This window comes from Mus musculus, chromosome 7, assembly GCF_000001635.26.
Source record: "Mus musculus strain C57BL/6J chromosome 7, GRCm38.p6 C57BL/6J".
Classification (NCBI taxonomy): Eukaryota; Metazoa; Chordata; class Mammalia; order Rodentia; family Muridae; genus Mus; species Mus musculus.
The window spans coordinates 27,678,313-27,705,000 of record NC_000073.6 but is presented as its reverse complement, the minus strand read 5'-3'; the positions used below and the strand labels follow the sequence as shown (position 1 = coordinate 27,705,000).

The window sequence follows — 26,688 nt, the reverse complement described above, 5'->3', positions numbered from 1 at the left end:
TAGGAAACAAAAATGCTGCTAGCCTGTAAGCCCCTTACCCAAGGTCAAATAGTTCCTGAAATACTGCAGGCTATTGTTTATGGGCAATAACAAGCCACACTTTCATTCCCCTTAACAAGTTTGTTTGCCCCAACTATACCAGATGTTCTTCATCACAGGTTGGAGAGGAAGCCCATGAGAAGGAAATATATTAGGAAGTACCCAGCCCCCCATTTGATATGTAGGCAGGAGGTACCTAAGTAGGAAACAAGTCAGATTATATGCTTACCCCTGCTTGTACCTGGTGGAAAATACAGCGGCCTTGTGGGGGTGCCTATCTAAGCCCCTGCAAGGTGGGACTCATGGTTTTTTCTGGAAACCCAAAGCTGGACCTGGCCAGGGAGTCCATCACCTGGCCAGTATTTACTTAAAGCCTACTTCAAACTTGGCTTTAAACTGTGGTGTGGTCTTTTTTATTGTTGTTGTTTTGTTTTTTGTTTTTCAAGACAGGGTCTCTCTGTGTAGCCCTGGCTGTCCTGGAACTCACTTTGTAGACCAGGCTGGCCTCGAACTCAGAAATCCGCCTGCCTCTGCCTCCCAAGTGCTGGGATTAAAGGTGTGTGTCACCACACCCGGCAGTGGTGTGGTCTTATTCTCCACCAGACGGATTAACATTTTCTTACCAGTATGAATTCAGCTATCTTAGAATTACTCCAGGACTTTCCAGGTGGTTTCTTATTAATATGAATTTTAGCATTTCAAACCAAGCTTGATTTTGAACTTTTAACACTGGTATGGTTTCCCACCAGTGTGAATTCTTTGATGTACGTTAAGGTCTCCACCACGAGCAAAGTCCTTCCCACATTCTTTACATTCATAAGGCTTCTTGCCAGTATGAATTCTAAAATGTCCAAGAAATTGGTAATGATATTGGAAAAACCTTCTCCACATTTTTCACACTGGAAGGGCCTCACCAGTATGGACTCTTTGGTGGATTCTAAGAGCTGTACCACGAACAAAGCCCTTTCCACATTCCTTGCACTGAAATGGTTTCACATCATCATGAATTCTCTGATGTTGAGTGAGTTGGTACGGGAGTCTGAAGGCTGACCCACACTGCTCACATTCATATGATTTCTTTCCAGTATGAATAGTGTGGTGTCGTGTGAGCTGAGCCAGAACAGTGAAGGCCTTCCCACAGTCCTTACACTCAAAGGGTCTCTCATCAGAATGAATTTTCTGATGTTGTATGAGGTTTGAGCGACGATTAAAGGTTTTCCCACACTCACTACATTCAAATGGTTTCACAGCAGCATGAATAACCCCATGTTCCAAAAGGCTGCAGATGCGCTTGAAAGACTTCCCACATTCTTTACATTCAAAAGGTGTCTGACCTGTATGAATGGTTTTATGGTAATTAAGCTGGCTGGAAAAATGAAAGCCCTTTCCACATTCATTACATTCAAAAGGTGTCTTACCACTATGAAATCTCTGGTGTCGAATGAGATGTATATTTAGTCTAAAGACCTTCCCACAGTCCTTACATTCAAAGGGTTTCTTTCCAGTGTGAATACTCTGATGCTCAGTAAAATTTGATCGTCGACGAAAGGATTTCCCACATTCTTTGCACTGATACGGTTTCACATTGGTATGGATTTTCTGATGTTCACTGAGCTGGTATTTACGTCTAAAGGCTGACCCACACAGCTTACACTTGAAAGGTTTCTCATCGGTGTGAGTTTTCTGATGCTCATTAAGGTATACCTGAAGCCTAAAAGCCTTGCCACAGACATGACACCCAAAGGGTTTCTCACCAGTGTGAATACTCTGGTGTCGTACAAGGTAAAAACCACTACTAAATATCTTCCCACAATGCTTACATTCCAATTTCTCTCCAGTGTGAATGCTCTGGTGCTGAGCGAGCTGTGCCAGAACAATGAAGGCCTTCCCACAGTCCTTACACTGAAAGGGTCTCTCACCAGAATGGATTTTCTGATGTTGCATTAGGTCTGAGCGACGTTTAAAGGCTTTCCCACACTCACTACACTCATAGGGTTTCACATCAGCATGGACAATCCTATGTTCAGCAAGGCTGGAGACACGGCTGAAGAACTTCCCACATACTTCACATTCAAAAGGCTTTTCACCTGTATGAATGACTTTATGATATTTCAGCAGGTCGGGAAGATGAAAAGCCTTTCCACATTCATTACACTGGAAAGGTTTCTCACCACTGTGAGACTTCTGATGCCTTGTGAGCTCTTGGGGGAGTCTGAAGGCCTTCCCACACTCCTTACATTCATAGAGCTTCTCTCCAGCATGAACACTCTGATGCTGAGTAAGAGCTGAACTACAATCGAAGCACGTCCCACACTCTTTACACTCATATGCCTTTTCTGTATTGTGAGCAAGAGTCTGGCAGGTACAAGGAGGCACTCTTTCCTTCTTAGTAACCCTTTCATCAGCATCTCCTTGATAACCCTGTAGTCCTTTGAATGTACTACAGCTGGGGCCATCACTAAAAGTAGACTCTTTAAGGTCAAAAGTTTTACTGAATTGCCTTATGCTCTGTTTGTGTAAATTTACATCAGACATATGATTCTCCGGAGATATATTTTCAGCTTCAACACATGTCTCCACATCTGAAAGAAAAGGAGAGAACAAGAATAATTTATTTTCCTGTAATACGCTCATATGCTCCATTAAATGAATGGCCAGACTCTAAAGTACTTTCTAAGAACAAGAGCAGGGAGAGCAGCAATAAGCAAAGTTTATGTAAGATAATACGCTTTACCGTAGAACAGGTTGGAAGCAGGAATATGTATGCTCAATGAGATTATAACAAACTACAGTGAAACAATTTTACGTGCCTCTTTGTATCCTACTGGAAATACATACTGTTTGGGATGTGACAAGTCGCTCTAACCTGATGGCACTGTGTTACTGTCCACTTGGAAATGAGCTGTTTGATCTCTATGCTACTGAAAAGAAGGGATGTGTCCTCAGGGTCCTAGGTCATCAACTGGGACCTTCCTTTGTGCCCACTGTATATTTACTGAAAAAAAATTAGACCTTGCCCTTCAAGCATGGACACCTTGTATGAGAGCTTTGGCGGCAGCTGAACTTCTAACATGTGAATCAATGGCATTAATATTTTCCCTCCTCCCCACCTGCCCCACCTGATAACATACAAAGGTCTCCAAACTCCCTTAGCATTCTCTCTTTTGAGATAGCTTTGGTGGAGGACACAACACTTACCTTTCAGCTATGGCCACCTCTTAACATTTCAAGTCTCCTTCCATGACCAGTCTTGGAATATTCCCCATCTCATTCTTGCATTGAGAATATAAGAGTTTTTACCTTATCCTATACACATACATGTGTATACAGGATAAGTGGCTACCCCAGGCCACTTACACATGGTATACAGATGGCAGCTCCTTGAAGGCATACATACGGGCTAGGCAACTGTTTCAGATACCCGAGTGGTGGAAGTCGGACCCTTCCAGCCCAAACCATAAACCAACAGGCCAAATTAACAACTCTTGCCTGACCTTTTAACTAGCAAAGGGACAATCCCCAAACCTTTATACGACTCTACAATGCTTCTCACATTTTCTTGTCACATGCAGCTAAATTGGAAGGCACAAGCTATGAACAACAAAAGGAGGGTCCATAATCAATTCTAACCAAATTATGGTCCTGCTGGAAGCCTCCCATCTCCCTGTGGACATGGGAGCTGTCCACTGCCGACCACGCCAAGCAAACAGTTCCGCTATCCCCAAGGGAAGTAACCAAGCTGATGAGGTGGCTAGAGCTGCAGCTCTCAACAGCCTGGGCCTCTCACATCTCAAGGCTCTCTCACGTTACAGCCCACCTGCTCATCATCATCCCCCGACGCTCAACAAGCTCCATCTTATCCCGACTGCTACCTGTCTAGCCTGCCAATGTGTGCTGTTCCTAATGTTATAAGGAAACTTTATCATGATCAAGCTGATTACATACTCTGTTATCTTCTGTGCCCTTGGAAACCAATCACAACTCAAGTCAGTAGAACTGCTTTGTATAGTTACCCACAATAAGCTTGGACACAAACCAACTAGCCAGCAGCACTTCCTATCCACATATATAGGCTTTTATGGGTTTTGCTTTTATAAGCTGCTCCAGGGATGGACTCCGATGTAAAAGAGACACCTGCAGCAATATAAGAAGCTATTTGAAATAAGACTTCTATTTTGAGTAGAGATTGAATAAAGTTTAAGTTCCCAAGACCTCCTTGGGAACTGACATCCTACTTGGCAAAAAGAGGCATGTATGTGGGTAAGTGACATTCTAATCGGCAAGTTAAGACATGGATGTTAAACAAGGCAAGTCTCGCCAGGCAGTGGTACTGCACGTCTTTAATCCCAGCACTTGGGAAGCAGAGGCAGGCAGATTTCTGAGTTTGAGGCCAGCCTGATCTACGGAGTGAGTTCCAGGACAGCCAGGGCTATACAGAGAAACCTGTCTCAAAAAAAAAAAACAAAAAAAAAAAAAACAAAAACTAAAGTCACAGGAGCACCTCCCCCACCCCTGCAATTTCAGTCTTTAATGTGCAGTTTGTAGTACTCAACAACGAAAGACGGCCCATGTTTGCCAGGAACGTCTTACAACTAAACTCAGACAAAGGTGATGAAACTCCTCTAGAAAAACAAGTGCATAAGTCACAGAAAACAATCAGTGTTCCACAATGATTTCCTCAAGATCTAAGAACTTCTAGAAAACAACTCCTTCATTCCGCTGAATGAAAATGACTCTACTGTTTTTCCTCCACACTGACAACTGCAGATGATCTCAAAAATAAACAAATAAATAAATAAGAACCCTGCTAAGAAACAGTGTGATGCTGCCTCTGGCCACTCCAAGAAGTAGATTTCTGACAGTCCAGTATGGAACTGGATTCTACTCTTCTTCTTCTTCCTCCTCCTCTTCTTCTTCTCCTTCTCCTCCTCCTCCTCTTCCTTCTCCTCCTCCTTCCTTTTTTTAAAGAATTTTTATTTTATTTATATAAGTACACTGTAGCTGTCTTTAGACACACCAGAAGAGGATATCAGATCCCATTTACAGATGGTTGTGAGCCACTATGTGGTTCCTGGGACTTGAACTCAGGACCTCTGGAAGAGCAGTCAGTTTTCCAGCCATCTCACCAGCCTGATTTTACCTTTTTAACCCTCCTTGTCCTTCTTTCCTTTCTTTTCCTTTCCTTTCCTTTCTTTTTTTTTCTTTTTCTCTCTCTTCAGTGAAGCAAAGATCAGAGAAGACTCGGAGACCAAGAAGCTCTCTCTCTTTTCCTCCCTCCCTCCCTCCCTCCCTGCCTCCCTCCCTCCCTTCCCCCCTCTCTCTTTCTTTCTTCCTTTCTTTCTTTCTTCCTTCCTTTCTTTCTTTCTTTCTTTCTTTCTTTCTTTCTTTCTTTCTTTCTTTCTTTCTTCTTTTCTAAGATTTATTTTATGTATATGAAATACACTATCACTGTTATCTTCAGACACACCAGAAGAGGGCTTCAGATCCCATTACAGATGAGTCACCATGTGGTTGCTAGGAATTGAACTCAGGTCCTCTAAAAGAGGTTCTTAACCACTGAGCCATCTCTCCAGGCCCTCTCTTCCTTTTTTTAATCGTACTAACCACACACTGTCTCATGAACTTCTTGTCTAGATTTCTTCAACAACAGATGCAAAACATTTTATAAACATTTAGTCAGTTGCTACTAAAGGGTCACTGGCTCCTACCTATGACGCCAGAGCCCTGCCACTCCCAATTCTACCCTCACGGTGAAGCTCAACCTTGCCCCAAGGACTTCAACACCCCTGTTCAACAAGAAGTAGTCTAATGATAACACCACCCTCTATCTCCCTGATTGTTTATTAGTAATAAAAACGGGAGAGACGTAGGGTTAAAGGACTAGGAAAGACCACCCTGTCCCTGACTTGCCTCTGACTCCAGGGCCAAGAAGTGTGATGGTTCCTCGGGAAGGTGAGAACCATCTTTGAGGACACAGAATTCAGACATTTGGTGCCCCTCCCTGCGTTACAGCTGTCACTTCTGCTGAAACCGTCTTGGCTTTGGTTCAGTGGTCAAGAACTCTGAGAGCTCTGCCCGAGGCCCTGGGTTAGAGACCCAGCAGCCCCTATAACTCCAGCCCAGGGAGCTGACCCTCTCTAGGGCCTCTTAGGATACCTGCACACGTGTGTGCGCACACAACCAATAATGAATCACTTCACTCTTACTCACCTGGGCTCGGCCTGTCTGTTTCTTCCTTCACAGCCATCCAGGGCTCTTTCTCCTGCTCTAGTAAGACGATCAGATCTGGCTTGGAAATACAACGTCCCACTTAAAAGAAAGAAAGAAATGGCTCATAGTGCAGACTCTTCAGTCTCTTGAATTACCCCAGGATGTCGTGGAAGGTGATATGTAGACCAGGTTTACCTTGATGAACCTGCCTGTGCCTCCGAAATGCTGGGATTAAAAGTGAGTACCTTGAAAGCCAGGTAGCAGTCCACTTTAATCCCAGATTTTGGGCAGACTCTGTGAGTCTGGGGCCAGTCTGATTTACAGAGCAAGTTTCAGAACAGCCAGCACCACACAGAGAAACTTTATCTCAATAAGAAAAAGAAACAAATACATATAAAGTGTACTTGACCATGACCCCCAGTGCAGATGTTTAAAACTACAGACTTAATTATTATAAAGGTCTATACAGCTTGGCACAGTGGATCATGCTATAAACCCAGATGGTGGGAATGAACCAGGCCAGCTTGAGCTGGATAACAAGAAACTTATCAGATAGATAGATAGATAGATAGATAGATAGATGATAGATGGATGGATAGATAGATAGATGGATAGATAGATGGATGGATGGATGGATAGATGGATGGATGGATGGATGGATGGATGGATGGATAGATAGATAGATAGATAGATAGATAGATAGATAGATAGATAGATGGATAGATAGATAGATGGATGGATAGATAGATGGATAGATGGATAGATAGATAGATAGATAGATAGATAGATGGATAGATGATAGATAGATGGATGGATGGATGGATGGATGGATGGATAGATAGATAGATAGATAGATAGATGGATAGATGGATAGATGGATGGATGGATGGATGGATGGATAGATGGATAGATAGATAGATAGATAGATAGATAGATAGATAGATAGATGGATTGATTGATATGAAGCCCAAATAATACTAAGGAAAGACTTCAGAGAAGGAAAAAGCAACTTGGGTAAGAAATCAGCTGCAGCCGGGCATGGTGGCTCACGCCTTTAATCCCAGCACTCGGGAGGCAGAGGGAGGCGGATTTCTGAGTTCAAGGCCAGCCTGGTCTACAGAGTGAGTTCCAGGACAGCCAGGGCTACACAGAGAAACCCCAACTTGAAAAACCACAAAAAAAAAAAAGAGAGAGAAATCAGCTGCTTCAGATTAGGGTTTTAATCTCCTTTAACTACAGCAGAGGCTTGTCACGTAAGAAAGCAGAGATGAGCGGTGAGAACATGAACCCACAGGCTATATTGTCTAGTGTAGACCCCATCTCTGCAGCTCACTAGTAATGACATTCATTTAGGCGAGTCCCATTAGGGTTCTATGCTCAGTTTTCCCATCTAAACACTGGGCATGGCGATACACACTTGAGGAGTGGAAGCTGGCAGATAAGAAGTTCAAGGCCAGATTTAGTGTCACACAAGACCTAGCATCATAAAACCCAAAATAATAAAAGTAATATTAATATAATTCAGACAGAGCTCATGCTACTTATTGGATAGAGTTGATATTAAGATTAAACACTATATTCAAATAATTTGAGTACTGTCACCTATACTAACACAAAATCATGATTTTTTAAATTTCCATGTATTTAATATTTCCCACAACAGGTGGTAAACCAACGTGTTGGGCAAGAATCCACCAGAAATTTAAGATTACTAAATCTTAAAGAGTGAGTTTTATTTTCTAAGAGAGAGAAAGGTGGCAGGGCTGGGACTTGTCAGAGGGATTCAAGCACTGAATCTTGAAACAAAGACACAGCACTCAGGCTCTGAGGCCCCTGCTGTGGGGAGTGCAGGCGGCTCAGAGTCTCAGGGAGCCTGAGAATGATGGCTGCTCTGGGCAGAAAGCTTAACAAGTAAAAACTGCCTGCTTCCTATAGGGGGTACTACTGAAAGTTTGAATTAATCGCTTTAAAGATGGGATGAAGATATTTTTCCCTAATAAGTCTTAGAGGGTACTCCTATTCTGTCTAAAGTGGGCTCCACAGGAATTTTGGGTTTAAATCTTGGTTTGACAAGCTGCCTGCTTATAAGCAGGTATAGATAGAAGTGTGAATCAATTGATTTAAAGATAGAATAATAAAGTCTGCAGGATAACTAATTCATAGTCTTTGAACATGGGCTCCACGGGAACTTTGGGTTAATTATCCTGACATGACAGATTAGGAAAAGGGCCTAGATTTTTTTTTTTTTTTTTTTTTTTTTTTTTTTTGGTTTTTTGAGACAGGATTTCTCTGTGTAGCCCTGGCTGTCCTGGAACTCACTCTGTAGACCAGGCTGGCCTCGAACTCAGAAATCCGCCTGCCTCTGCCTCCCAAATGCTGGGATTAAAGCGTGCGCCACCATGCCCGGGTCTAAGAATAGATTTTTACAGTAAGCAAAAGGTTTTTTAGGACAGTAGGGAGGTTGTATGAAAACAATTGTCGTAGGGAAGCTTTGAAGTCCTACAGAATAACTCATATTCTTTGAATGCGGACTGCACAGGGATTTTGGGTTAATTTACTGGCATGACAAAATAGAAAAAAGTCTAAGAAAAGGCTCATATCGGGCTGGTGAAATGGCTCAGTGGGTAAGAGCACCCGACTGCTCTTCCGAAGGTCCTGAGTTCAAATCCCAGCAACCACATGGTGGCTCACAACCATCTGTAATGGGATCTGATGCCCTCTTCTGGTGTGTCTGAAGACAGCTACAGTGTACTTACATATAATAAATAAATAAATAAATCTTTAAAAAAAAAAAAAAAAAAGAAAAGGCTCATATCGGATTTTATTTTATTTTATTTATTTTGGATTGTTTTAATTTTCTTTTTCTTTCTTTCTTTCTTTCTTTCTTTTTTTTAAGATTTATTTATTTATTTTATGTATGTGAATACACTGTCACTGTTCAGATGGTTGTGAGCCTTCATGCTGGGAATTGAATTCAGGACCTCTGCTCACTCCGGCCCCGCTTGCTCCGGCCCCGCTCAATCTGGCCCAGAGCTTTATTTATTATATGTAAGTACACTGTAACTGTCTTCAGACACACCAGAAGAGGGCATCAGATCTCATTACGGATGGCTGTGAGCCTTACCATGTGCTTGGTGGGAATTGAACTCAGGACCTTTGGAAGAGCAGTCAGTGCTCTTAACCACTGAGCTATCTCTCCAGCCCTGTTTTAATTTTCAAAATGCGTGTGATTTTGAGTTTTGTGGTTATAGTATTCCTCTGGGAGAGAGGCCAAAATAAAGGTTTTCCTGGTTAATGGGTCAAGGATATGCTGATTTGGGAGAAACGTTTTGTCTTTGCATTTTTAGAAAAGATGATTAGTGTCTATACACCTTCCAGAGGAATATGGATCAGATACGATGAAGGAAGACCCCTTGAGGCACCTAGAGCTCACTGAGAGGACCAACAAGGTGTGGGCAGGCAGGGGCTTCATGAAGCTCCTATTTGGGACCAAAGAAATCTCAAACTATTGCTTTGGGAAGAAGGAGGAACTGAGTTGTGGACTTAAATTCATTTTATTTCCTTCATATGGAAATGTCTGTCTGCATGGATGTTTGAGCACCACATGCTCACATGGTGCCCATGGAGTCCAGAAGAGGACATTAGTTTTTCTCCTGGAACTGGAGTTACAGACAGTTTTGAGATGGTGGTGGAAATTGAACCCAGGTCCTCTGCAAGAACAATCAGTTTTCTTAACCACCAAGTTATCTCTCTAGCCCACATGCTACAGACTCTGGTCGAGTCAGCTTGACAGGCCGAGAGGCCTGGAAGCCACTCACGAGGCAAAGAGTTTCACGGAAACTCACTCCTGGAGTCTGGCGTTCTCTCTAAACCATACATTAATATTCCATTCCCGCGTTAGTCTGGTGTATGGATCCACGTGCTCTTTTAGTATTATCCTATTATAAGTGCCTTTTAAGATTGAATTCTGACATAGCTAAGCCTTCACCAGTGTTCCAATGTCCTGGAAAGTCCTTGAGCTGACCATGGGCTTGGAATTCAGTAAGAATGTTGCTATTCAGTGACATTCAGAATTGCCTCTGACATTACACTATCACTTTGAATAAAAGCTAGGTCACTGCCCTACACAGGAATTTACCATCTTCTAGGAAGAAGGAAGTTTGAGACCTAAGGAGGAACCAGAGTAGATACTTAGAACTATAGATAGCTAAGTTACACCCATACTCATGTATTTACAATGGCCTAGGGGGAATGTAGGCTATACAATAGACTAAAATAAGAACTATGGCAAGGGCACGAAGCCCTTGACCCTGGCTTCTAAGATTAAGTGAATCTTAGGTGGAGTTCCTTTTGATCCCAGTTGTTAACAATGAATTCTATGCCAGGTGGTTTCTGTTAGACCTTCTGTGTTTGCATTCCTCTGTTTTGTGTAAGACTCCAGTAACCTCTTTGTACCTTGCTGGTGTGTCACCCAACTTCCCTATTTTCTTCTGTATAAAAAGTTTGATGCTCGATTTGACAAATTACATTCAGACTCTACACAACCTCTCCTGTGTGCATCTGTCTGTCATTCCATCCGACACTTTGCCCACCTGTCCCAGAGACCCGTTCCACACAGACAAAGGGATCCAGAGGGTCTGAGGCACCCACAATTATATTTATTGATTTATTTCTTTACTTTCTTATTTCATTTAAATAGTTTGTTTTGTTTGAAACAGGGACTCAGCATATAGACTAGACTAGCCTGGAACTTACTTTGTATCTGAGTGACCTGGAGCTCACAGCAATCTTGTTGCATCAGCCTTCAGAGTGAAGGAATGACAGGCATGGGACACCAAACCCAACTTCAATTAAACATTAAAAGACAGCCATGGGGCTGGTGAGATGGCTCAGCAGGTAAGAGCACCTGACTGCTCTTCCAAAGGTCCTTAGTTCAAATCCCAGCAACCACATGGTGGCTCACAACCATCCGTAATGAGATCTGACGCCCTCTTCTGGTGTGTCTGAAGACAGCTACAGTGTACTTACATATAATAAATAAATAAATCTTTAAAAAAAAAAAAGACAGCCATGAGTTTTAATTCACATGAAGAAAGCCCACAGTATAGAGGACACATCCCCCATTCATGGGCCACAGGCTTACCCACTGCGACCAGGTTGCTGTAGGTCTCCAACATTATGTTCCTGTATAACACCTTCTGAGTAGCATCCAGGCAGGCCCACTCCTCCTGAGAGAAGTCAACAGCCACATCCCTAAATGTCACTGACCCCTGAAAGAGCAAACACAAGGAGAGTGAAACTGGGGAAGCTTTCAAGATGGAAACCAGAAGGGAAAGGACTCAAGCGTGGGAAGGGAGCCATAAGGAAATGCTCAAGGCACCTGACTGCACGAGCCCCCCATAAACGACGACTGTGCCCACCTACATAGCCAATACCTGTGCCTCTCCACTCCACCCACATCCCTCAGGTTATACCCACGGAAGGAAAATGTCACCTGGGGTCAGGGTAAATTACATAAGGAATGCTGTGAGTCCTTGAGTTTATTATGATATCAGGTGATATTAAGAGAATGATTTTTGTAAATTATGTAAAAGTCCATAAGCATACCATATAGGAGTCCATATTATATGCATATTAGGTTTAATCTTTTCTACCTACTTTTTAAAAAATACTTTCTAGGTGGCAAGTGTGTCTCAGGTCTTCCCTGACTCTGGAGACTGCAATCACCTCCCTATCACAGACTGGATGACTTTTCCCTCTGATTACTGAACTCTCTCCCTCCTAAAGCCTCCTAGAGCAGGTCACCTCATCACACACCCACAGGGGACATTCATCCACACATACTGGGTCATCAGCCTGACAACACCTCAGATGTTAGTCAGATTTCCCAGGGCAGTCACATGAGACCATCCCCTCAAAGCTCTGAAGCCCTCAAGACCCCTGTTTCCCTGTGGGACTGACACCTCCACTGCAGGGACAGTCCTCCCTGAGCACAGACCAAGCAGAGAGCACACGTGGAGGAATGCATTCAAAGTCAACCGCAGTGCCAGCTGGGAAGAGGCACAGACAGGAAGTGCTCAGACCTGCCAGCCCTCACTGGAAAGGGGCAGACTGGGCTGGGGGAATCCGGATCCTTGGGAAGCTTCAAGAGGGAAAGAGGGCAGGAGTCACATAACCTGAAGGTCGCCCTATGTCAAAGAGAAAAATGCCAACTTACACAGACCATGTGTTGAGAACTGGAGCTGGCCATTCTTCTTCAGGCTTCCTCCCCTGGGGGACAAAAAGAAAGCCATTCACTGCATTGTGACTTGATGTTCCCAAACTGGCTTCTGTCACTATGATGTCATCGACTACATTTATTTCTCAAGCCTCCCCACTCACTCTCTCCCCTCCCACCACTCACAGCCTCCCACACACAAATTGAAAGCACACAGGAGTCTACACAAAGCCGATCCCCCCCAACCCAGACAACCCACTGCCAAGGGGGCAGTGTGGGAGTGCAGGGCACAAACATGTCTGCCTAGAACTTCCTCCAGAAGAGGCCAGCAGAAGGGACCCATCTTCCACCCTGAGCTCCAGCTCGCCCTGCACCTGGGCCGCTCCTCCTACTGTGCGCAGATCTCAGATCTTCACACTGGAACCCCACCTATCAAGGCTCACAGGGGCTCACGGCATCCAGGTGGCCCCTCCTGTGTAAACTCAGGGCTGAAGCACAGCGAGGCTGGAGGGGCTGCAGCTGCAGTGCTCAGGCAGTGTCCAGCATTCTGTGTTCACTGTTAGTGAATGGGACTGTGCACCATGGACCACTCTCCTGAGAACCTTCCCTCATCTATGATAACGCTTATGTCGTCTCAATGAAGCCATGATCCTTTATGGAGATAATTAGCTGTAATTAGATGTGGTAGCAGGGGTGTATAATTCCAGAGGCAGAGACAAGAAACTTGTTCAAAGACCCAGTCCAAATATGATCTAAGTGAGTTCTAGGGCAGCCTCTATCTGTGGTGCTGGCAAACTGAGTATTAACATTCGTGAGAATGACATCCTAATGTCTTCTGTCACGCCACATCCAAAAGTCAACTCAAAACAGAAAAAAAAATTAAAATTTGAAATTAACACTCATAGCAAAAAATATACAGGGAAGCCTCCAGGACCGTGGACATATTGGGCATTACTCAAACTTCCTGGTTAAGGATCGGGCAAGCCGGAAATAGACATTTCCCCAAAGGGAACATCAGTATGGCCAGTCAGAGATGCAAGAAACTAATCATCAGAGAGAGAGAGAGAGAGAGAGATAAAGTTGCCATCAGAGGCCTCCTCACGCCTGTCAAGAGTGTCCATTATTGGGGAGGGGGGGGGGCTGCAGAAATGGCCCAGTGGTTTTAGATCACTTTATGCTCTTGCAGAAGACCTGTGTTCGATTCCCAAGATTCACATCCTGTCTCACCAAAGTCCCTACCTCCAGCTTCAGGGGAGTTGGCGCCCTCTTCAGGCCTCTCAAGGCACATGCATGGTGCGCACAGGTCTGGTGGGCACAACCCTCAAGAACAAAAGATAGAAATACATCTTGTTAAAATTAGTATCTAGTATCAGAAAGAAAATATAACGTGGAGCACATGGAGGAAAACTCACACTACTGGAAGGAATGTAAATTCATACAGTCACTGTAAACAGTGAACTCCCACCTGATCCATCCATCCATCCCACTATGGAGTGGAAACCAAAAAAAGGAAATAACATCAGCATCAGCAAGAGACATTTACACTCCCACCGCTCTTCCAGCATCATTTCCATAGCAGTGATACGCGACCTCACCAGCAGACGAATGGACCAAGCACATGGAGGATGGGGCTCACGCACAGTGAATCATTTACTACAAAATGGATGCACACATGCAATACGCTAAAGAGGAAGGCAAGCACGGGGGATGGTGATGGCTCAGGGGTTGAGAGCCACTATGGCTTTTCCAGAGGACCGAGTTCAGTCTCCTGACAGCTACAGTGCCTGGAACTCAAGCTGCAGGGAAGCCTATAGCTCTGGTTTCCAGAGGCACCTGTGGTCATGGACACATAACCCAACATACATAACTTTGAAGACAAATACTTCATCTTTAAACAAAAGACAGACCCCCATGGTCTCAGTCATGTAGAATCTGAAGCTGTTTTCTCCTAGGAACAGTAAGATGCCGGTTACTGGGGTTTGAGTGGCGGAGGCTGGATGTGCAGCATCGGGGTCGAGAGTGGGAGGTAGATCTATACCATAAGCGAGAGAGTTGGGAGATGTGTCATGAAACATGGTGACTGGGATTAATAGTTTGTAAAGTCTTAGAGAGTAGATGGCAAGTGTACTCGTGACAAAAATATAAGTTAGATGAAGTCCTTCAGTGCTATCACTTTCCCACTCCCGAAATCCTCACAAGCGAACAGACCATCTATCGACTGCATTCTTTTCCTGTCTTGTGATGCCATGGAAATAGAAATCAGATGTAGAACAGCAGCGTTTGAAAGCCCTAATGCTAACCTCTGTAGGTCCCTATGGAAAACAGCTTGGGAAAAAGATGGGATTGTCGACAGAAGACATCAAGGGTCACTGAAATGATAATGTGAATACTAGCTGGAACGGGAGGGGACACTAAGGACAATAGTGCAGTTGTAAATTTGCATGCTCCTGCTTCATTTCCTAACAATTCTATATTCTAAAACTAAAACCTCAGTTCTCAAACCGAAAAGAGCACTCACTCTTGAATCTTAGATGGGTAGCGATAATATTTTCATTATTCTCCAGCCTCCCTCTTGAATAATGGCCTAAGCAGGGAACCCGAGTATACATGAGATCGCAGACTACATTTGAGAGCATCCTCAGTGAGAACTTTCCTTCTCTTCCCTCGATATTCAGATTCGGCAGAGCTCTGAGACAGTCACGGAGCTCAACAAGTACCCTCCCTCCTAGACGACACCCCCGTCCTTAAATTATAGCCCTAAGCTCAAGTCTGAGCCTCGGGGAAAGCTTCCCTTCAGACCCCGCACCTGACCTCCCCTTACTGAAGCTTGGTCCTCTGCTTTAGTCCCTGTGTCCCTGAGAGAAAGCAGGAGCAGACAGCGACAAGCAAAGAGACACAGATTATGCAGAGAGCTCAAGGTGTGTATACAGTTAGACACTGACAGACACACACGCACATACACACACGTACACACACCACAGTTCCTACACGCCCACACATCAACACCCATTCGCCACACCCACACCCGCCTGCGGTCTCCCGCCTTACTCTGTGGAGGCCAACCAGTGACTTCTGATTCCCACCTGACCATCCGGGGTAGCTCCGCCTGCACACCAGAAGTTATCTACTTCCGACCCTATGCTGCCTGGGAAATGTAGTCCCCTTGTCCCAAACTACAAGAAATATAATGCTTCATAGTTCTGGGATATCCCAGCATGCAACCTGGGCCAGCCCATCTGGCAGCTGCGCCCTGTGCTTTGTGGGAGTTCCCAGGGATGGTGCCCTTCTCTCTCTCTCTCTCTCTCTCTCTCTCTCTCTCTCTCTCTCTCTCTCTCTCTCTCTCTCTCTCTCTCTCTCTCTCTCTCTCTCTGTGTGTGTGTGTACTTCCGGGTTCTGTGAGTAACTGGGTTTCACCCCTGTGGAGAAGACAGGTGAGCCTAAGTTTTAAACGCAGGCTAGGAAGTAAAATTGGATCGAGATGTAATTGAATACGCTTTGCCTGAGACCCACTGCAGGGTTCCACCTCGCTGTGCTCTGGTGGGACTTTGTCAGTGTTCTGGGTTTTTCTGAACGATCAAAGAAAGAGGGACACTGCAGAATGAATTTAGGCTTCCCAGAAGCAGAGGGATCCATTCTGGTGAGCTGAACTAAACGGCTAACAGCTTCGCAGGAGGGCTTTTGTGATTGTTACACAAAGGACCTTTTAGCAAGTCAATTCCCGCATACCCAAATCTCATATCAGATCTCAACGAACCATAAGGTAAGTAAACAGAATCATAAAAATTCCAAGTTAAAAAAAAAAGAAGAAGAATTCCAGGTTTGCCGGGAAGACAGCTTATGGGAGTCTGAACTTTTCTTCACAGCAACCAGAAGCCACAGTATACACCAGCTTCAAACACCTTGTTCCCAGCCCCCATTTGCCTAAGATGGCATATCAAATCTTCAGTATGCGCCTGTCCTGCTGAGGAAGTTGTTGAACATGTCCCGTTACACAGCGGCATTGTGGCTGTCCCTTAGTCTGCTCAGGACACCCGATGAAGAACCCTCTTTAGCGCTCAGATTTCACATCCTCGGTTGGACCAATAGGCCATCTACAGAGCCAGATCTATGGGGAAACCGTGCATCTGAAACCCACTATACAGACAGTGCTGTGGCCACAAAGGCACCGGCTGCTGCAGTCGGGAGCTCACGGAAGTCTCCATCCCACTAAGCCCACGGGAGCACCTGAGTTTGAGATGAACTGTGGTCAGAATGGTTTTGTGCCCCGTGGAAAGGTTATCCTTGGGGTTTTCAAATGGTCATTTCTCTGCCCTCACCTCTTGTTTCTATCTGAAAATGACATTGTAATACTTAGATTTTTTAAAAAAAACTCTCGTGTTTCAAGTTCTATAAACAAAATCTTACCATTTGTTCTCTGCCCTGACAATAAATGCAGATTGCCCAAAGGCTGGGCAGAGAGAAAACAGGGCAGCACGTCTCCCAGCCAGGGGGAGGAATGAGAGAGGGAGTTTCAGATCACCAGGAGGAGGAGAGGGTCTGAAAAGATGCCATGAGAAAAAAACATCTGAATCCCAAAGAACCAGATCTGTGATAATATGCAAGCAACGTGGGATGGAGCAGGTAGCCAGATTAGGATTAATAGATCAATAATTGCCCAGATTAGGATTAATAGATCAATAATTGCCCAGATTAGAATTAATAGATCAATAATTGCCCAGATTAGGATTAATAGATCAATAATTGCCCAGATTAGGATTAATAGATCAATAATTGCCCAGATTAGGATTAATAGATCAATAATTGCCCAGATTAGGATTAATAGATCAATAATTGCCCAGATTAGGATTAATAGATCAATAATTGCCCAGATTAGGATGTAATAGATCAATAATTGCCCAGATTAGGATTAATAGATCAATAATTGCCCAGTATCTGGGTGCAGCTTTGTTTCTCTGTGTGGTTACTGGGGACTAACAAAAGTTAAAAGAAATGCAACCACCAGATTACTTCACACTGTGATATAAATACATTTATATTTTAAAAATAGTTCATTTTATAATAATCGAGGACATGAGGCCCGACAGACCAGAGTGGAGTCCCTCATTCCATGTGACAAAGCCACCTTATATCTCCCCTCCAGGAGTTTGTTTTCCTAGACTTCTTCCCTGAAACTCTTAGCACCCTCTCCATGTGGGCCCCAGGTTAACAGACTCCCTCCTTACCACCTGGTGTCCAGGAATCAGAAACCCAACTACAAGCACACACTGTAGGTTACCTGACAATCACATGCCATGGGGTATCTCCCTGTAATAAGTATAAGAAGGGGCCCTCACAGTGCTGGACGGTGTTGTCCATGCCTTAATCCCTGCACTTGGGAGGCAGCATCAGGCTGATCTCTGAGTTCAAGACCAGTCTGGTCTACAGAGTGAGTTTCAACAGCCAGGGCTACACAGAGAAACCCTGTCTTGAAAAAAAATCAATCAAAGAAACAAAACAAATATGCTTCCTTCCATCTGCCTAGTGGGCCTGATTCTCCTACAGCCTCTGCCACACTGTGGTCTATCCATGGATTTAATAACCGTTCTAATCAACTCTTTGGTTGTTTTTAGAGTTTCTCTGTATAGTCACATAGACCAACCTGCCTCTGCCTCCCAAGTGCTGGGATTGAAGGCCTACACCACCACCCTTCTGCATAATAATCTTAGTTTTAAAAAGACAATCCGCTTCAGCATTGCCTTAAACAGCAAACCTGCAACTCTTTAATAATGACACTACCAGGGCAGGAGAGGTGGCTCAGCAGCTGATCCTCCAGCAGACCTGAGGAGGACCCAAGCTCAACTCCCAAGACCTATGCCAAGCAACTTACACACCATGTACCACGTTAAATTCCAGGTCCAGGGTGTCTGACGCTCACTCTCGGCTCCCAAGCACACCCGTGCTTACATGGCTAGTGCTCACATGGACTGCTGTGGAGGCTGACACAAAGAAAAATTTAAAACGCTCTAAAAATTAAACATCTTAAAAGCCTGGACTAGAGGATTTCCTTACCCTAACCCCACCTCATGGAGAGAAAGAACTACCTGCAAGGTGGACATGAGCCGAACCCTGCTCAGTGGGCCTGGGTACTCTGGTCCCATGGTATTGGTCTCTAAGGTGTGTGGAGGGTGTACCTTTAAAGATTTGACCAGTTTGTCCGGGGGAGTTCTACAATCTTCTCTGTATATTTAATGAAAGTGAAGCACACCACACCCAGTGAGCGTTTTTCAATTAAACGTTTTACACTAAAAATAGATGAGTCAGCTTTCTCCTTCCTTATGGAGGTTCTCTTGCTCTGGGGGAATCAGACACAGCACTGGGCTGCTAGGGGGAGGCTTCTCTGGGCAGAGCTGAGGCCTCTGGCCAAGAGCAGCACTGTCTTCCAGGTGTGGGAATGAGACCCTCTTATGGGATCCCTTAGAACCAGTCAAGCGGTCTGATGACTGGAGATCTGGACAATGTCTTTAAAACAGAACCACCAGATAATCTGCTCACGGGTACTTGACCCACTTAAAATGGATGAGATAAATTTTTACTGTTTTTTCATTTTTAAATCTAGAAACCTGCCATTGCACATAATGGCCACTAGGTGGCATTAGGAGTCCAAGGATAAAAGCAAAGAGAAGGGTTCATTGTTGGTCAGTAGTCCGCAAACGGATCTCCATCCCTTTACAGATATCATCAAGCAGAAGGATGGAGGTGAGGGGAGAAAAGGACAAAGAGGAGGAGATTGTCAAGGTTAGTGTTTGTCTGCGTCCCGCCCCCCCCCCCATCCCCAGAAGGGAGAAGGAAGAAGCTGGCACTGGGGACAATCAAGGTTTTGCTGTTTTTCACTGATTCTAGGACTGGAGAGCTCTGCTAGGAAGTGCCTTTGTAAGTTCAACAGGCAAATCGTGGGGACAGTGAAACAAATTAAAAACCTCCAAACAAGGTAGCTCTGCCAGTATTAAAGCAATATAAACAGGGGAGTGAGACAGTTAAGTAGATAAAGGTGCCCTGAAGCCAAGTCTGACAGCCTAAGTTCCATTCCTGGCACCACATGGAGGGGGAGAAAGCACAACCCAGGAAGTTGTCCTCTGATCACCACACATGGGGAGGAGGGATAGGATACGGAAGCGTGTGCACATGTGCATGCACACACACATACTTGTTTCTAAAAAGAGGAGCCAGACATGGCAGAACACAACCAATGGCAGTCTCAATACTCAGGAGAACTAGGCAAGAGAATCGGGAGTTTGAGGCCAGCTCGGGCTAAGTAGACTCTATCTTTTAAAAACTTCAAAGAAGGGGCTGGTGAGATGGCTCAGTGGGTAAGAGCACCCGACTGCTCTTCCAAATCCCAGCAACCACATGGTGGCTCACAACCATCCGAAGTGAGATCTGACTCCCTCTTCTGGAGTGTCTGAAGACAGTTACAGTGTACTTACATATAATCAATAAATTAAAAAAAAAAACTTCAAAGAATACTAACAACAATATTAATAACAAGTTTAAAGAAAAAATACGGAGAAACATGAAGAAACCTATGAAAAATAAGTAAGATAGCTGGGCAGTGGTGGTACATACCCTTTAACGAGCAATCAGGAGACAGAAGCAGGCACAGCCCTGAGTTTGTAGGTAAGTCTGGTCTACAGAATGAGTTCCAGGACTTCCACGGTTATATGGAGAAAAGCGAGCAAGATATATGAGGATTCACACACAGACACATGCAAATATCCTGTGTAAGCACACACGTATGCATAATGAAAAAGCACCTGTCCAGCTGAGTATGGAAGTGCCTGCAATCCCAGCATCCCAGAGTGGGGAAGACTGAAGCTGAACAGCCAGGAGTTCAGGGTCAACCTGAGATACTGGTCTCAGAAACAAAAAGAAAAAGAAGGAGGAGGAGGAGGAGGAAGAGGAGGAGAAAGAGAGAGAGAGAGAAGAGAGAGAGAGGAGAGGGAGAGAGGGAGGGAGGAAGGAAGGAAGGAAGGAAGGAAGGAAGGAAGGAAGGAAGGAGGGAAGAAAGAAAAGTGGATCTGGAGAGATGGCTGAGCATCTAAGAGGGGGCGTTGCACTCACAGAGGACCCCCAGTTTGGTTCCTAGCACTCATTGTATCACTCACAATTTTCTGTCACTTCACCTCCTGGAGAGCCTATGCTATATTCTGGAATATGTATGCAGAGACCTACACACAAATAAACATACACATAATTGAAAATAAAAGTACAGATTTTTTTTTTCTTTAAAGAGGGAGGCAGACATACACCTGCCAGGTCTGTTGGTACAGCATATGCCATTAATCCTAGGCAGATCTCTGTGAATTCAAGGTCAGTCTACTCTACAAAGTGAGTTCCAGGACAGCCAGGGATACATAGTGGGACCCTGGCTCAAAAGGAAAAGAGGAGAAGGAAGAAGGAAGGACAAACGGTAAAGGTTTCCCTGAGATTCCATTTTTCTTATCACCTAAGCCCAGAAAAAGTCCTAATGCCAGGTGACTCTGCTGGCAAAGCCACGAGGAAGGCACTCTTCATCCCCTACTCCCTGAGTCCATAGAGAGAAAGAAACACCGTGGTTGGAAGGCAGGGTTCAGAATTGGAGCACAAACTTATAAACCACCAGTGAGGACTATGGGTCTGCCTCAGTGGTAGAGCCCCTGCCTAGAATCCCCCAGTGAGGGGCTGGGGGCATGGCTCAGTGGTAGAGCCCCTGCCTAGAATCCCCCAGTGAGTGGCTGGGGGCGTGGCTCAGTGGTAGAGCCCCTACCTAGAATCTCCCAGTGAGGGGCTGGGGGCGTGGCTCAGTGGTAGAGCCCCTGCCTAGAATCTCCCAGTGAGGGGCTGGGGGCGTGGCTCAGTGGTAGAGCCCCTGCCTAGAATCCCCCAGTGAGGGGCTGGGGGTGTGGCTCAGTGGTAGATCCCCTGTCTAGAATCCCCCAGTGAGGGGCTGGGGGTGTGGCATGAACAGATCTTGAGTTCCTTCCCTTGCACAAATGCATGAGAGGAGAGGAATCTGAGGATACTGTGAGGGAAGTCAGTCCCTACTTAAATTGGTGGAGAGAAGAGTTGAGGCTGGGTGAGCTAACAGGGAGGAATGTTTGGGTGGCTGGCAAATCCTATTTTTAGCTTGGCCCGTCGTTCTAAGTGGTTCACCTTAAAATAAAACAATTTGGGTTTTTGCTGAATTTCAGGAATTTCTATTTTAAGAACTTCCTGGGTTTGCTTTAGCAAAGAAAGATAGTGCTTAACTTGGCTTTTAACTTTTATTTCTTTTGTAATTTATTCTTATTTCACTTGCAATTGTGTTTTGCCTGAATGTATGTCTGTATGGGGGGGCAGGGGTTGTCAGATCCCCTGAAACAGGAGTTAAAGAGAGTTGTGAGCAGTCATGTAGGTGCGGAGAATTGAATCTGGTCCACTGGAAGAGCAGCCAGTGCTCTTAACCACTGAGCCATCTCTCCAGACATGCAACTTGTGGGTTTTTTTTTCTGTTTTGGGGGGTTTAGGATTTTCGGGGGTGTCGAGACAGGGTTTCTCTGTGTAGCCCTGGCTGTCCTGGAACTCACTCTGTAGACCAGGCTGGCCTCGAACTCAGAAATCTGCCTGCTACTGCATCCCAAGTGCTGGGATTAAAGGAGTGCGCCACTACTTCCTGACAACTTGTTTGTTTTGAAATGAAGATTTTTTTTTTCTTGAGTCAGGGTCTCATACACCAGCTCACTATGTAGTCCAGGCTGGTCTGTAACTTGCAGCAAATCTCCTGCCTCAGCCTGGCAGTTCTGGGATTACAGGTGTGAGCCACTACACTTGGTAAAGGAGTTTATTCTATGTGTCCAATAGATCAGAAGCAGGGATTTGTTGCAGGGAAGCGCTCTTCACCGTCAAGCCATCTCTCCAGCCTGCAGTGTAGCTTGGAATTAAGTCATGTTTACTTTCTTGAGCTTCTCACAGTCCACCCATTTTCCCAAAGTGAATAAAATGTCATGATGTGTGTATTGCACATTCTCCTTGTCCACTCTTCCTATGACAGGCACGCCGCTGGCTCCATGATTTGACTTTTGTGAACAGTACTTACTCCTGTGTTCTATCATCCTTCACCCTCAGCATTGTTCTCTCTCTCTCTCTCTCTCTCTCTCTCTCTCTCTCTCTCTCTCTCTCTCTCTCTCTCTCTCTCTCCTTCTTTCCCCACTTCTCTATACTTATTTCTCTTTTGGCAGCGTCTCATGTATCTCAAACAAGCATCGAGCTGGCTATATAACCAAGGGTGACTTTGAACTTCTCATTCTCCTGCCTCCACCCCAGTGGGTGCTGAGACCCCCCATGCCTACTGGGAAAAATACTTTCATGCCAGAGAGGACCTTTCTCCTCCTGCTCTCCCCGCGACTCTTGCTGGTTCTTGCCTCTTCCTGTCCTCCTCCTCAGCACATCCTTCAGGGTTAACCCACCCGAGGCTCCATATTATGCAGAGTTGTCTCAGAAAGTCTGAGGTCTCCTCAGGTCACTGTCTGTCCTTAGACTCATACTCCAGTGGAAGCACATGAAACAAAGGCTGGAGGTGTGGCTTTGTGCGTGTGCTCAAAATGATCCCCAGGACCCACACAGCAGCAGAGCCCTCAGAGACTGCAGGACGCACTGCAAGGGGAACACGGACGCATCCGCTGAGATGCAGGTCTGGGCTGCTTACATCCATGGGCCCGACGAGACGAGGCTGCGATTTAGGTGTGATGTGGAGCTGGAGCTGCTCCCACGGTCCCGAGTCAAATCATAGTGCCCCATCCAGGTTAAATTAGTGTCTGAAATTACAGCCGTGGGGGCTGTGTGTGTCTGCCCTGTCTGCTGTACTGCAGCCCCACAGGCTGGGAGGCTTCCTCAGCAGGAAGGCATTCTCTCAGGCTTCTGAAGTGGACGATCGACGGGTCCTCAGGCTTGGCTGCCCCTAGAACTTCTCCTAGGGCTATAGATGGCTTTGTCACTGTTCCTTGGACAGTCTCCTTCCTGCAGAGTCTTGGCTATGTTGTGAGTTAACGGCCAGTCTAGGCTACTTTAGACTTACCCTGTCTCAAATAAAAATGTTTTTTAAAAGTTTGTGGGTGGGCTGGAGAGATGGCTCAGCAGTTAGAAGCACTGACTGCTCTTCCAGAGGTCCTGAGTTCAATTCCCAGCAACCACATGGAGGCTCACAACCATCTGTAATGGGATCCGATGTCCTCTTCTGGTGGCTGAAGACAGCTACAGTGTACTCATATACATAAGATAAATAAATAAATCTTTAAAAAAAGAACTTGAAAAAAAAACCCAAAACAAACAAGAAAGTCTGTGGGTGTCGCTTAGTGGTAAAGCCCAAGGCCCCTACTTAAATCCTTAGTGCCACAGAGACGCAGTCAGAAATAAAAGCCATAGCTTTTGCTCTTCTCATCTGAAAGCAAACATACTAAACCTTCAGGGGATGTAGTCGAACATTATGCAGGCACGTGAATATATATTAATATTTATGGTTAATATAAATAATAATAAATATAGCTTGGCATGGTGACTCATACCTTTAATCCTAGCACTGGGAGGCAGAAATAGGCCAATCATTGAGTTTGAGGCCAGTCTGATCTACAGAGGGAGTTCCATGATAGCCAGGGCTTCACAGAGAAAGCCAGTCTCCAAAAATAAATAAATAGATGTTTGTGGTGTGTGTGTGTGTGTGTGTGTGTGTGTGTGTGTGTGTGTGTGTAGACCAGGCAATGATGAATATATAAGAACTTCAATTTATTTTATTTTTTTGAAACAGGGTTTTTCTGTGTAGCTTTGGTTGTCCTGGAACTTCCTCTGTAGATCAGGATGGCCTCAAACTCAGAGAGATGCCTCTTCCTCCTGCCTCTCTGCCTCTGCCTGCCTATGGCTCTGCCTCCAGTGCTGAGATTAAAGGCATGAGCCAGAACTCCAAAAATTAAACAACACAACCACAATACTGCCTGTTAATAAGTGGGCCAATGAAATGAACAGACAATTCTGAAGTGGAGAAACACAAATGACTGAAAATATTTTTTTTTAATGTTCGGCATCCGTAGCCAACTGGGAAATGCAATTACAAACCACGTTAAGATTCCATCTGACCGGGCTGGTGAGATGGCTCAGCAGGTAAGAGCACCCGACTGCTCTTCCAAAGGTCCAGAGTTCAAATCCCAGCAACCACATGGTGGCTCACAACCATCCGTAACGAGATCTAGCGCCCTCTTCTGGAGTGTCTGAAGACAGCTACAGTGTACTTACATAGAATAAATAAATAAATCTTAAAAAAAATTTAAAAAAAAAAAAAAAAAAAAGATTCCATCTGACCTCAGTCAAAACACTTACAACACAGGACCACAATGACAACAAATGCTGGTGATGTTGTGGGAATTAAGGAGCCCTGACCCACCACTGGAAAGTGGAAAATGACATAAACTAAGTCTTTGTAAGCTAATAAAAAGTAATTTTAATAAACTAATAATAAAATAACCAGAGGAAATAATCATTAAGGCAGAAAAGCTGGGGCTTGGATGTTTTGCTTTGTTTTGTGTTGTTGTTGTAATGTAGGGGGGAGAGTACAGATGGACTCTCCAGTAGCCCAGGCTAGCCTCACATTCACAGTGCAGATCCTGTGAATTGATTTGATCCTGGATATTTGTGATTCTAAACATGTATGTGCAAGGATAAGTTAGGTACAGTAGGGAGCTGCCTCCATGGGAAGTTAGTTGGCTGTGTGAGCCTGAGGGCCTGAGTTCAGATCTTTAGAATTTTTATTAGGGAGGAAAAACAGTCTGTGAATTTGCAGCTTGCCCAAAACTAGAGAGGCCAGGACACTGAGTCCCCAGGCTCAGAGGCCTGCCATTCTAGCCCAATCAGAGAGCTCCAGAGTCATCAAGTGACTGTGAAGAGGAAACTTAAGGGTTCTTGGAAAGTCAGTTGTGTCGGATCATGTTTTATTGGGGCAAACACGTGAACATTTCACTGAAGTGGACACAGGTGAAAGGCTAAGGCAGACTTGTGAAGGAACATTTGAGTTGAAGCAGACATTCATGCCAAGACATGTATGTGGGTAACTGACATCCCAGTTGGCAAGTTGGAATATGAATGTTAGGCAAGTCAGATAGATCACCCCACCACAGTTGAATTCCTCAACCAACGAGGGCAGGATAAGTGTCCCACAAAGACGTGTTCCTAAGGAATACCCTGTCCCCAAACCCTGATTGGTGAAATAACTCGGCATGAATGTATCTGGAGTTCAGGCTTAAAAGCGCTGTAGGATTCTCTGTGTGTGGTTTGAGGGGCGACTCCTGAAAACAGAAACTACAAATTAAAACAACTTGTTCCAGGAGAAAGAAATACATCTGAATAAATTGATATTCACAGGAGGAGTTGGATTTGTAGGCAAAGACCTATCAGAAGGCTATGAAAACTCAACTACACAGAAATGAAGACTGTGGGCCAATCCCACTTATTAAAACGTATGTATGGGGTCAGAGAGAAGGCTCAGTGTTTAAGAGCAGTTGCTACTCTTGTAGAGGCCCTAGGCCTGGCTCCCAATACCATATCAGGCAACTAACAACCATATGTAATTACAGTTCCAAGAGATCTAACGTCGTCTTCTGACCTCTACGGACACCAGGCACACATGTGAAGCACATGCATGCACGCAGAATACTCACTCACGTAAAATAAAGTAAAATAAAATAAAATAAAATAAATACAGGCTGGAGAGGTGGCTCAGTGGTTAAGAGCACAGACTGCTCTTCCAGAGGTCCTGAGTTCAAATCCCGGCAACCACATGGTGGCTCACAATCATTTATAATGGGATCTGATGCCTTCTTCTGGTCTGTCTGAAGAAAGCAATGGTGCACTCGTATATGTAAAATAAATAAATACATCTTTAAAATAAATAAATAAAATACATATGCAAAATGCTAGTGAAAAGCCATGAAAGCCAGAAATAATAGGTTAAAAGCACTTAAAGCGTAAGCGTCACAGTGCTGGCTAGTCTCACGTCAGCTTGACACAAGCTACAGTTACCTAAAGAGAGGGAACCTCAGTTGAGAAAATGCCTCCATAAGATCCAGTTGCAGCCGGGCGTGGTGGCGCACACCTTTAATCCCAGCACTCGGGAGGCAGAGGCAGGTGGATTTCTGAGTTCGAGGCCAGCCTGGTCACAGAGTGAGTTCCAGACAGCCAGGGCTACA

The 26,688-nt window shown here is 44.9% G+C and overlaps 1 protein-coding gene across 6 annotated transcripts in view; it reads right to left on the bottom strand.

Moving 5' to 3' along the window:
* The window catches only part of Zfp607b (zinc finger protein 607B), a 31,824-nt gene that overhangs the window by 1,484 nt on the left and 3,652 nt on the right, over positions 1-26,688 (bottom strand). For 3 of the 6 annotated variants that reach the window (NM_198417.2, XM_030241994.1, XM_030241995.1), the window contains exons 2-6: positions 13,706-13,786; positions 12,467-12,519; positions 11,393-11,519; positions 6,250-6,348; positions 1-2,621 (exon numbers count right to left, since the gene is read on the bottom strand). The exon at positions 1-2,621 is cut by the window's left edge and continues 1,484 nt beyond it. In NM_198417.2, coding sequence (NP_940809.2) covers positions 934-2,621; positions 6,250-6,348; positions 11,393-11,519; positions 12,467-12,499 — 1,947 coding nt within the window. In that variant the 5' untranslated portion in view covers positions 12,500-12,519; positions 13,706-13,786 and the 3' untranslated portion in view covers positions 1-933. Of the gene's footprint in view, positions 2,622-6,249; positions 6,349-11,392; positions 11,520-12,466; positions 12,520-13,705; positions 13,787-13,931; positions 15,480-15,514; positions 15,662-16,870; positions 18,326-26,688 lie in introns of those variants that run through there. The other 3 variants (XM_030241993.1, NM_001112731.1, XM_030241992.1) reach the window with 3 other exon arrangements.